Source organism: Phaethon aethereus (genome assembly GCF_964289735.1).
Source record: "Phaethon aethereus genome assembly, chromosome: 1".
NCBI classification, from domain to species: Eukaryota; Metazoa; Chordata; class Aves; order Phaethontiformes; family Phaethontidae; genus Phaethon; species Phaethon aethereus.
The window spans coordinates 68,008,029-68,020,897 of record NC_138575.1 but is presented as its reverse complement, the minus strand read 5'-3'; the positions used below and the strand labels follow the sequence as shown (position 1 = coordinate 68,020,897).

General features: G+C 41.6%; 1 protein-coding gene across 1 annotated transcript in view; it reads right to left on the bottom strand.

Moving 5' to 3' along the window:
* TMTC1 (transmembrane O-mannosyltransferase targeting cadherins 1) overlaps window positions 1-12,869 on the bottom strand; it is a gene marked incomplete at both ends in the record, with an annotated part of 144,531 nt that overhangs the window by 64,338 nt on the left and 67,324 nt on the right. The window contains one exon of the mRNA XM_082012675.1: window positions 9,364-9,553. Within this exon, the coding sequence (XP_081868801.1) occupies window positions 9,364-9,553 (190 nt within the window). The remainder of the gene's footprint in view (window positions 1-9,363; window positions 9,554-12,869) is intronic.

Genomic DNA, 12,869 nt, shown 5'->3' with positions numbered 1-12,869 from the left:
GCCAGAGGTCTCGGGGCTGGGGTGGAGGGAAGCACGTTTGAATTAACCTTAGAATGATTCCTTTCGTTAAAGACAAGTCAACTTCAAATCAAAATAGTTTTCCTTATAGCAGATAGTTTGGTGGGGGTTTTCAAATGCACATCTACCTCCAATTACAATTAGGCCTTCTTTATATTGTAACAAAAAAAACCCCAACAAACACACCAAAAACCAAAAAATACCAACAAATGAAACCAAAAACCAAAGAACAATTTTTTTTAACCTGCTACTTTTCACAGACTTACCAGAGAACTGATGAACACCACTACTTCTCCCAAAGGCAAGGTAAAAAATTGTCACACTATCTCAAACAAAATAGCAAAGAACACTGCAAGGCCAAAACCCATCCGCACAGCAGTAAATCTCAAAAATTGCTTCCTTGGCAATTTGGGGGAAAGGAAGAAAGTCTTGTGTTTACAACTGAAAGTGATCTTCCTGTATTACATATAAGACATATTCCTGAGCCACAAATAAATATTTGCTGACTACTGTTAAATCACAAGTCTTCTACAAGCCAGAGGCCACAAAGTATGAGCGCAGGAGGTATGCGGATTACTTCAACATATCTGTCATAAGCTATGGACTTGCATTATCTGCTGTAAATTGCCTCTTTTTCCCATTGAGAAAACATCGACTGAGGGGCCAGATCCCTTAAGTCTCACACTGTCATGGCAGGACTTATGTTCACAACCCCTGGCACCTCCAAGGGCTGAGGTGTTGGAAAGTGGAGCCGTGAGGGCAACCTTCCTCCCGGCTGGACAAAGTTGCACCTCGGGGAAGACAGCAGCCGGGCAAACAAGTCCAAGCAAATTCCATTCTGTTCTACCTTGGAATGTTTCCAAAAGTGTTTATACATGCTTACCTGTTTGATGGGAAGGTGGCAATCAAATGGGTTTAATTTCTTCCTCTAACAGTTTGTTTTGAGAATGAGGTACCATTTAGAACCAAAAGCTCCATGGTTCATTCCTTCCTACCAAAAGCATAAACCACCCTCTGCCAGTGAGCTCTGGATGGTCCATTGTAGCCAGCGAGATGTTATGCTTGGAACATCTGGCTGCAAGTGCAGAAAAGCTGGTATCCAGGGAAGTTGGTAGTGCATGGCTGTATAAAAGCAATGCATGCTATTATACATTTTCAAATGCTTGCAGGCTTAGGAGGTAAGTGCATTCTCCATCAAAAGAGACACAGGGATTCAAAGAAGCTGCATTATTGTCTGTGGACCACAGAGCGGATTACACTTCTTCAGTTTATTCCTAACACCCACTTGTGCACACCCCTAGAGCAGACTACTCACAAACTTAATTCATCTATTCCTTCAGCTGTTGTACCAGCACCTCGTGAAGCCGCAAGCAGCTCGGCATCACAACTCCTCACCAGCCTGCACCAAACCACCGGCAGCATCTCACTGGCAAGAGGTCAGGATCTGCAAACATCTACTTTTGCACTTTCCACATATATGGTATTAAAGACAAAAGGGACAGTGGAGAAGCATGTCAAATTCACTCTGCATTCATGCGTAAGGGGATAAAAAGCTAATCAGGAATCAACCCTAGGGATTCACTACTCCGCAGGAAAAAAAACCTGCTAATATAAAGCTCACAGAAGCAAGCACTGGGTGCTTCCAAGTCCCACCTCACTGGTACAGACACAGACGGGTCATGGCAGAGCCGTACTGTGCTCCATGTACCACCAGCGGGGACTCCTTTAGGTCACCAGCAGAAAACAGGACAGGACACATATATCTTTATCTTCTCTGGCCAAACAGGATGGCACTGTGGAGCTGTGCCTGTCTCGCTCTGCTGCCTGTGCCACCACTTCCGAGTGAACATCGCCAAAAGTCAGGTGTCAACAGATGGTATGAAAAACTCGAGCATTTGGTAAGGAAAAGGTAACTGCCCAGCCTCACATCTGGCCCAGACACTAGGCCTTACCAGCTTGCTCCTACTAAAAGGGCCACAAATTCTGTAATCACTACAATTTACCAGTTTTATTCTTTCACCTCATTAAAACAAAAACAAACAAACAAAAAAAAAAAAAAAAAATCAGCATCTTCAGTAATGCCAGCTGCTTGAATGCCAGGCTTAGCAACTCACTGTCATCTTAAAATAGCTCAGTTTTCCTTGGTGATCATCTAGTTCTGATAAAATCACCCACAGTTACTACTCACTAGAATTAAGCAAATTTTATACTTCACAGATAGTCCAAAGTCATGGATATTGATACTATTTTGACAATCACTGATCATTGCTTATTAACTGACACATTGATCCTATTTCCAGCATTCGATAACAACAAAAACTACTTTCCAGTTCACCAGCAGCAGGACCTATTCAGGAACTGGTGTATAGGCAAACATGCACCAGTCAAACTGAATCAAAACCCCTGAAAGTATCATTGGCTTCCTAACCTGGGATTATCTGAAGGTAAATCCTTGGCACATATCTCCGACAGCCCCAACCAGATCGCGCACTTTCCAATTCCAGAAGAAAGCAAACCCTGGTCTGTACCACTAGGTAAAACAGCCTATTCTTCCGAATGCTGAAGGTGACTAAAAACTCTGTTTACATCAACGGGAACCATGGAGGCTCAAACACTCCGAGATCAGGCTCTCAATTATAGAATAAAAGCAGCAAGTAGTCCTTTCCCAATCCCATAACCCACAGCAGAGCACAGAATTGTATTCTACTGACATTTCACTTTTTATTTTAGTATCTTGAAGTAAAACTTTGGTGTCTACTATTTTCTTTTTCCCTGTAGACCTCAGCTACCCATCCATTCAGCTGTGTGTTTACAGTCTTTCTTATCCAGGTTTCTAAAATTCCCTGAAGATATAAGCTCATTTTCCCAATCCTTAATCTTTGCAGCCTCTAATTCCACTTGACAAGCTGATTTGAGGAGGATGCAAGAGCACATGCATTTTTGAAAGAGAAGTGGAACATTCCAAAAGGAAATAGGAAAGTCAACAAATTAGAATTCCAGGAATTAGAAAAATGCTTTTGACCTTGAGGTTGTTTTTCCCTCTTCCCTCTCATTCTGTGATTGCAGGCTGCTTTACTACATGGGAAAAAAAACACACAAAAGAAAAAAAAAAGGTAAAATTATAACACAAGTGCACTACTTGCGGTACATACCACTGTGATCTTTGTAAGAGCAACTCTGTTCATTGTGAGGTGAGTCTGCTCTTAAGAGGTAAGACTGAACAAGAGAATCCTTATAAAAATTACATAGTAGTTTGGCACCCTAATGTTTAACTCAGACCAGCTAAGAACAATGAGCATCATCATCTCCCTCAGCTCTAAATTTCTTGGTCCTCATTCCACCTACCCTCTCCTTCTCACCCTACTATTGTGCCACCTTTCAGTTCTGAGTGGATCTGGAAATATTAATTCAAATCAGAAGAAGAAAATGGTAGCAAACAGAAAGAGTATCTTTGAAAAGATAGTAATTCACTGTTAATATGCTGGAAATGGCAGAACTACCTACCCCTATGAAAATTACCTGCCTAGCATGACAAACTCCTGCAGGAGTTAAGAGTCTGTTTGGCGAGATGCTGAGTATCTTCATGGTGAGTCAAATCAGAACTCCTTCAGCTATGGTTGTATTTACTCAGAGTACCAAACTCCAAACCTGTTATTTCAAACATCTATCAAGAAAAAAAAAATCTGATGCAAAAGGTATTTTGATAGTTCTTGTGTTTGGTTTCTTAATTCAGAACGGCAATCACGTACAGACAGACTGAGGAAGGTTTCTTCTTTTGCTTGTTTGCTGACTGGCACAGCAAGCACCTTGGGAAGGCTTTTGTGCTTTATCCCAGCCCCACCAGGGACCCACAGCTGATCCGCTTGCAGCACTCGACAGCGCAGAAACGCAGCCGGCGAGGCACGCAGGACGCCCGCAAGGGTCTCTCCTGCCTTCCTCCAGCTTTCACTAAACAGAGTCTTTCTGCCTTATTACTCTCTCCCTGCAGCAAACATTAACAACAGAAGCAGCATAGAAAAAGCTCACTGCTAAGGATTAAGAACATCAGTCCCGACCTTCTCTCTATGTGGAAGGAATTCAAGTGGGCCCTCAGGAAAATGAAAGCAGGATTTATTTTAAATGGACCTTTTATGAAAATGACTGTGGTTTCCAGCTCGTCAGATTAGAGTCTATCGATAAATAGCCTTATTCACCTTCCCGTGCCTTTGAAGCAGGTATTGTTCTGTAAGTGTTGTGGCATATGACTTTTGCTAGGCATATTTTCTAACTGTGCTGATACGACTGTAGAATATTATAAAAGGAAATTGTTCCCCAGAAAGGTTCATAACCTCTGATTTATTAATGAAATGCCAAACTTGGGGAACGAGGCAAAGGTCTCAGTAGCACAGAGTAAAGTAAATAGCATGACAAAATACACATAATGAGCACTAGCAAGAACAACAGAAACATACACACAAAGAGAAGACACAAATGCATTCCTCTCCTTGATGGTATTAAACTTTGTCATCTAAGAAATACAGTCTGCGAGTGACTGAGGAATATGCTTAGATGATATTCATACATATAAACCACTGGATAAATGGCAATATGATGCCAATTACATCACAAATTAAAGTCATAATAATTTGGTACAAAATGCCTTGTCTTGGGTATGCAGTATGCAGAGAAACGTAGAGGCAGCAGTACCTTCAAATTAGACCTGAAGTAAAAAACAACTAACTGTAGCATACAAAAGAAGAGGATAATAATATGTATCTCAGTTGCATGTAATGAATACAACCTGAAAAATCACCACAATTTCCTGTATTATATGAAGCCATGTCACACACAGCAGCAAAGTGTGTTCTTTAAAAAGATATATCCTAGAGGACACTAGAGATTTTTGTTTTAAATTGACGTGAAACATAGGCACTCCCTCCTCAGACACGAGCAAACTGTTGGACATCATTACATGTTCCTGCTGAACAAGTAGAAGGTGCTGTGAACCACCATAAGGTTCCTCCATAGTCATGTGTATAAATGCAAGACAAGGGCCAAGCAGCATGAGGTGCAATAAATTCCCCCAGGCGGGTCAGGTACAAAAGCTGCTGTTTCAAATTAGTTTTCCAGATCACCTTGCTCTGAATTACCCCATCACACACATGTGAGTTTTCCCACTGTTGGCCCTCTAGATATCAGGTACCACACAGAAAGTGGAATCTGATCCATCACATGCTCTATACATACGTTCACAGCTACAACCACAGGACAAGCCGCATTTTAATCACACTGCTAATTAAGCAGCGACCCAAAAATGCCATGCAGAGTGGTGCTTCAAACATCTGAAGGGTTATCCTTTCACGCTCATTGAATTATTATGACATGTCAAAGAAATAACTGTCGTCCTGACGATATGCCAAGAATTGTTGTCCTCTCTCTGGTTCACCAGGTGCTCACCATTTCTTCCAGCACAGAAAGGCAGTGCTATGGACCCTTGGGTACGCTAGTGGCCATCTGAAGCCTCAGACAGATTATTACTCTGGCCTTGTAACTGGCATGCTTGGCAACCAAAACGAGAGTGCTTCATCCATTTCACCGGTACCTCTGTAATCTACCTAGCCCCAAAGCTGAAAGACAGACCACATCCATTCCTTGCAGCTGAGGCTGTCTTTGCAAATGAACACTAAACAAACCTCATTCTCTTTTCCCAACTATTATTATTCCTCTGGGATGCAGGCGTTTCCAATAGCATCCCCGGCCTTTGTCACATCCCTGGCACGCTACTCAAAACCCAACCAGACTGGGTGAGTAAGTTCACCACGAAGAGCTGAGCAGAACCGGAGGATTTCAAGACCCGCCTGTGACTCCTGGTGCCTTGGCTAAAACAGCTCAAGACAGGCCAACCTGCAGAGCCTGCTGGGCACCTGCGTGGTGAAAACTCAAGTCTCCAAAGGTTTCAAAGAGCTGCTTAACAATGGACTCCAACTTTGCCACACTAGTCACTGTGAAAAAATCTTGGCCAGAGATGACAGCAAAGTTCTTTACTCCCACAGTGGGAGGTGTGCCAAGGAGCAGGCCCTTTCTTTACTCCCATCAGGCCTCCTGAAGACAGACATTAATGGTCATGTGTGATAGGGATGGCTGCACCAAGAGATGAGCACGGCTGAGCACCTAAACACTGCGCAGTCCTTCTCGCAGAGCTGCTCATGGGGACCTCTTTGGCTGATGAGTAAGAGGGATTAGCACCACGCACACAAAACGATGAGCAAAGGAAAGTTGTATACAACGAATTAACAAAGCAATTTTTCAAGCAGCTTCCTCATTATGTAAGGAGGAGAACAATGAAACCACACGAGGAGGATGAGGAGGGAGGCTTCTCTCTCCAAACAATAACAAACCAGAGAGCTGCCTTCTCTGTTTCTGCAGTTTTCAGCATAAAAACCCCCATCTAGTAACAGACATGTTCCAAGCAAAGCACTGTTTCTTCTCCTTTATTATACCTCCTCCTGAGGTACAACATCACTCACAAAATTAAATGGAACAAGAAATCTTCATGCCTTAGATGTCCTTTATCAGCACTACACATACATGCCAACAGGCTTATTACCCTAATCACAAACATCAACAACAAATTACCTCTGTTTAAAATTCAATGGCAACAAAGGCAGAAATCCAATACATGCATTCTCTAATCACAGCCCATGTAACACAGCCTGCATGTCTCCTGCGAGCTTGTTTCGTGGATGCACATGCACCACCTCTTGCCACTGAAAATCAGTTCCGTGTTCACTGCACAAATGTCTTTGCTTCTGCCAAAATCATTTCTAGCATTTCCATTCTCCATGCCACAGGAAGGGAGGTGTTATTGCCAATGAGAATGAATATGCGGTTTTGTCCTCTCTTACCCCTGCACACCTACACACTCAAACGAAAGGCACACAAACTGTATGCCTGTTCAGTCTAAAACCACTCCTTAGAAAATCGCAAACTATTGCTTCCAGGTTAGACTTTGAAATGAAAAAGGAGAGAAAAACGGCTGCTAAGACAGTTTTGTGTGTCTGCTTCAAGAAGAAAGCAGAACATCTTACGCTTTATGAAATGTGAAAAAAAAATCAACTGATGCGTCTCATGCTGCCTACAAATTGCAAAATACAAGAAATAGCCTGTCTGGGGCTTGACTGAAGGATGGTCCTTCTTGGGGAGAGAAATGTCGTATGAAAGGTCCCTGCTGTGGTATTTGGAAAGAAGCTTTCTTAAGAGCCTAATATAATGAATTGTGCCTTCAGCTCATGTGTCCTGAACTGGACTCTCCTCACTGTAGAAGTCATTCCTGAGAGTGCCTGAAGCCAAAGGGCATAATTTATTTCCAGGAAACGTGCCTCTTCCTACTGTTTGCTTTCCTCAGTAACTCATATTACTCAGCACAACACAATCATCTTCATACCACTTAATGGCAGTATCACAAATGGGTTGTTATGAGAGTCATTAAAATAGAAAATAGCTTCAGAAATTCAGAATTTCCTGAAGAGCAGAATATTTCAGCTCCCTCTAATTATACCTAGGGCTGGGGGAAGCATGCCCAAGTTGACCCCCAGGAACCATTACCGGTTCCATGGTCACAGTGGGTTTGCTGGGAGGCTGCAAGAGAAGACTGATTTCTAATCAATCTATCTAATCAGCACTTTGTCAATAATTCATGGTTATGGTTTTACTTGGGTTAGACACAAAAGCAGATTGCTTCAGATCTAATTTATTCTGTGTTTGGAGTTTTCAAGGATAAACACAAAGGAATCTACAAGATGAATTTCAAAGCATCCAGTAAGTAAATGCCTACAGAGCAAAATTCGTGTTGCTTAACGCAACATTAACAGTGGTTAAGAGCAAAGCAGTGAAATTATTCTCACAAAAAATTAGAAGCTGCAGTTTCAAATCAAACAGTGGTATTCATAAATCCAGACTGAATTGTTTTGCCTTTAAGAAAAAAAAGCAGAAGGAATAAAAATATGATAAAATCCAGACCTTTAATGCACAAACTGTTTTGAAATATTTTGTTTTGCAGTTTGACAGAAGACAAACAATTCAGTTACCCAAAGGAATCCTTCTGGATTATCATTTTACCCAAAATAAAATAACACAAAATGTCTTTTGGATAATCCTGAAAGATTTTTTTTCCCAGCAAACCAACAACATTAATCTTACACATAGTACCAATTCCGACAACAGAAGAAATAAAAAGCAGCTGAAACTTCAAAGAACATGGGATAAGATTTTTCACAAGTATTCAGTACTGGGCTAATGAGAATTTTATCATTAACTTCCCTGGGAACAGGATTAGGTCTAATACAAACACTTCTGAACATCTCTATCAGCGAGTAATGAAAGCAGAAGGAATAGAAGACGATGTACAACCTGCAGGTAGAACTAGTGAATACCTAATAGGGTATTTTCCCATATTTCCCATACGGCATCTGTCAATGTATAATCTAAATTAATAACTCTGCAGTCTCAAACTGGTTCATTTTCTGTCTCTTATCAGGAGCACAGAGAAGACTGCCAGGATAGACTGAAGCATGTACATGACCTGCACGTTTTAGCATCACATAGGTATTACAAACCTGTCACTCCCCTACTATGCTTTTCAGCAATACGTATGTTTAAGGAAGAGAAACTTTTGTACTATTTCAAAAATGACTACCAACACCTTTCCTAAAGAAGCTTCCACAGCTTCACAACTGAAGGAGGTATAGCTTGTAACTCCCTATGATCCACAAAAAAAATCCTTCCATGTCACTGCACATCTGATCTCTGACTAGTCTAGTACAGCCTCACTTTCATTTCTGCAGTATGATTAATGGCTTAGCAACTATATTGTTTATGCTAAACAACAGTTTCCAGATCATTTCAGGTTTCCCACATTCTGTTACTCTGCTGATGGGAAATCTTCCCATCAAGATGTTTAGGTTTTAGAAGCATAGCAGAGGTACAGATACAGTAATTGATTTCATTTTCAAATGGCTCTGCAGATGACAGTTCCCAGTCTGGTTTGAAGCAAGTCACAAACAGCCTAATGACTATGGGAGAGGCAGAGATGCCCAACAACTTCAGTGGGGTTTGGATCATTAGCAGTAATTGAAGGCAGGACTCCAGGCCAAGTTTTGCCCTCAAATCAGACCAATTAGAGACTTTCAACTAGAGGAACATTTTCGTCTGTTAAGCTTGCCTGCGTTAGTTCTGTAGCGGTATGGTTTTTTTACCACAATCCAATGCATCTGTGAGGAAAACTTGCACTTACTGACCATTTCATCTGAAGATCAGGAAACAAAAGATTTTAAACAAAACATTGTATTGTGTGTCTTTCAGTGTTACCTTGAACGCAGCTATGCAGTGTAGGCTGAGTAATGTCATCACCAGCACCAGGAACACTGTGGCTAAGTTCCTCACATCCCAGATGGACTCGACCAAAGGGATGCTGCCGACCTGCCAGTCGTAGCACAGGGTGATCGGTGCCAGCAGAAGCCACGCATTGAAGGCCAGAAGGTAGGAATAAGTTAAAAACCTGCAAAAGAAAACAGGTAATGTAAGACATGGATTGACTGCCAACACATGAAACATTTCCCTTTGGCAATTACCACTTACTATATGGGAGGAGGGGAAAAAAAAATTAAAAAATTAGCTCTGCACATACAGGCAATACAATACCTCTCTGTCAATAAAGAGATGCTAACATAGGTGAGGGGCACTTCAACAGGTCATTTAAAGAAATAACGTAAGATCGATAATATTTGTGTGGTTTCTATGCACCAGCCTTTGGAAAACTAAAAAATGTTCATTTTCCATTCAAATGCTAGACTTTTAAAATGACTCTCTATCAGCTTCAACAATAAATGAATCATAACTAAGCAGGTACATACATATATTGAACTGTTTCGCAGTTCACTGCATCACTCCTGCAATACAAAATATCCCTCTAGCTGAGTTTATCTTACAATTTAGGATTTCTCCTACATGCACAATATTGACCAATTAAAGTCAGATCTCTCTGTCTTCTCCCTTTGCATCCAGGCACAGAGAGAAAACACAGAAGAAAGGAGACACAGGGCGATTCTTGGCTGATCCCATCACAGCTTATTAGGGCTGGGGACAGCTTGCATGAGATGTGCCACAGAAGTGATGGAGAAGTAGAAAGCCTTTCAAATTGTTGTAATCTTCATTAATTGGTATTCTCAATAGAGAGGAAATTAATGGGGAATGGAAATGGGGAACATGCTGCCCTCCAGGAAGTATGCAGGGCTTTCAGAAGACTGAACAAGAACAGCATGTGTGCAACTGGGCTAAAGAAAACAAGAGAAAAATAAAAACAAACCAACATCCCCTCTCTCCCCCAGCCTTTTGCTGCTTGGCACCTATTTGCCCAAAAGTGCATCCCCCTCAAACCACATTTACAAAAGTTCAAATACTTTTGTATGCAAGAGGCTGGACATTATTCCAGCAATCACAAAGTCAACCAAGCAGAACTGCGACAGCCTTAGAACAGACAGACAAACCCTTCCTTGGTTCGCAAGTGGAAAAATCCACATAGTACACAGCAGCAAAGATGGCAAATACTCAAAAAGAAATTAAATTATATTCTATCCTGCATAGGATTTCTTCCATCTGAGCCTGCTTTGGCTGTTGTTAATCACACCCAGTTGCCGTGGTACCTTAGCAGGTACATTAAAATGATAACAAAGGACCCCCAAGAGATGTAGAGCCATGTAGACAGGGGATTGTTTCACTCGCCACTTGGAAACGTGCCTCTTTGGGGTCAGAATTCAGCCCCTTACAACAGTACCTACGACATTATATTTGTGGCAGAAGGGGTAAGACACTGAAGCTAAACGTGACTCCAGGCAGGTCAGATGGATGTTCCCAGACAGATGTTGGGCCAAGACACAAGGATAAAACAGGCCTAAATTTTTGCGAAAACGTTTTTAAATAACCACAAACAGTTAGGGTATCAATTTCTTTCTCATCTGAAAAACAAACGTCTCCAGCAGCACAGTGACCAAAAAGCAGGGAGGCTTACATATCTGGAATAATGTTTCATTGAGAACAGTAGAAAAGGCACATTCCTGTTTCCCCACAAATCTTTCTAAGCTCCCAGTTTTGATGGGAAATGGAATATACCCACATTTTTAAGGCTTTCAGGCATTTGGTACATTTCTTTCCATCTCCCCATTTCCCTCCCCTTCCCCACCCTGAGGTAGTAAACAAGGGGAAAAGTGAGAGAAAATCTATTTTCGCTCTTAACAGAGGCTGTGATTAAAAAGCCAGTTTCTATTTAAGAAAGCATCTCTCAGAAACATAATCTAATTTTATTCAAGCTCTTCTCACAATTTGGATTGTTCCCTATTTCTAAAGAAACAAATATGTCTTTTCTAGTCACCAAGCCAATCTTTTCTAGCGCGTATCACAGAGAAACTCAGCAACGCAAAATCTGGTGCAGCTTAATCACACCAAGGCGCTCACTCATGAGGTTATGTGTGGCCTGGCCCCACCTCTGCTGAGCCACAACACAAAACAGACTTCTGTATCAGCCTCAATACAACATCAGCTCAGAACATGTTGCCAGCATTTATTTACAGCTACTTACTTAAAAGCCAAACTGAGATCCATTTCTAGATTTACTTTTAAAAGAAAAAGCATGTCTACTTATGTCAATCTGAATAATGTCATGGCATACGATATTGTTACAAGTGTGTATATTAGACAGGATTTTCAGAAGCGCTGAGATAGTTTTTCACTTGATGCCTTAGGAGACCCCAGTTTTTAGAGGGAGGGTCCTTTTATGCCATGACATATTAACATTTTCAGTAAGCATACTTCATGGAACTTTGTATGCAAAACAAACCACACACCAGAAACCCTCCCCTACTTACTCAGACTGGGCTGCTGGGTAGGAAGGAACGAGATGACATCTGGGATCTTTGCAAACTGCAGCACTGCAGTTAAAGACAGACTAGTTGCTTTTCTGCATCTTCACTGATAAGGCAGGAGCTGATAAATCGTTACGCAACACAGAATAAACAAGCACAGTTTGCTGCCATAACAAATTGAGTCAGTTTAATAAATTTTAAGAGGAACCGGGGGTAGCCAGATTAATGTGCATTAATGTATTTCTGCTGGAAGGTTAGGACAAACTGCTGTTGAAGATGAGAAGGCATGCTCCAAGTCACACACTGATCAGGAAGGGTTTGTAAACAAGCCTCTCTTTCCATGTGATTGTGTCGTTTCTGTCTTCCTTGGGAGCCACGTGCATAACTCACTGCCAGATGCAGGTCCCAGAGGAGATAGACAATTGCTCCATTCCATTACAGCAATAATTAGTGTCTTAAATATGCTCTGCCAACAGCAGTGAACTATTTTAAAACCTGTGATAGTCATTGGCATCTACGTACAGTCAACTGGTTCACCTCTCCAGACACCCTGCTGGAGAACCCTTGGCCACGTCTCTCATTATCAAGCCTGAACACCTTCACTGAATGTGCACGTGCCATCAGCAGGCACAAAAGCAAGATCCAGAAGGGTGCTGCCTCATTTTAAATGGCATTTGCAAGAAAGCCTTGTGTGAGCTCTGATCCAAGAAAAAGTTTGGATATGCTTTCAGCATTGGTAACCTGTCCTTGAATGCAATGGCTGACTGTATAAAATAAAGCACTACAAACTACTGGTATTCTACATACTAGGAACAGAACAGTAACAGGATGCTAATAATAGTTACTGATAATTCAGTGCTGCTTTCTACTTACGGCTTTCAAAAGCACGTGATACTCCCTTACATCTGTGTGGCGCTCGTATCGCAAGGTTAACCAGGAAGAAAACTAAATGCAGGA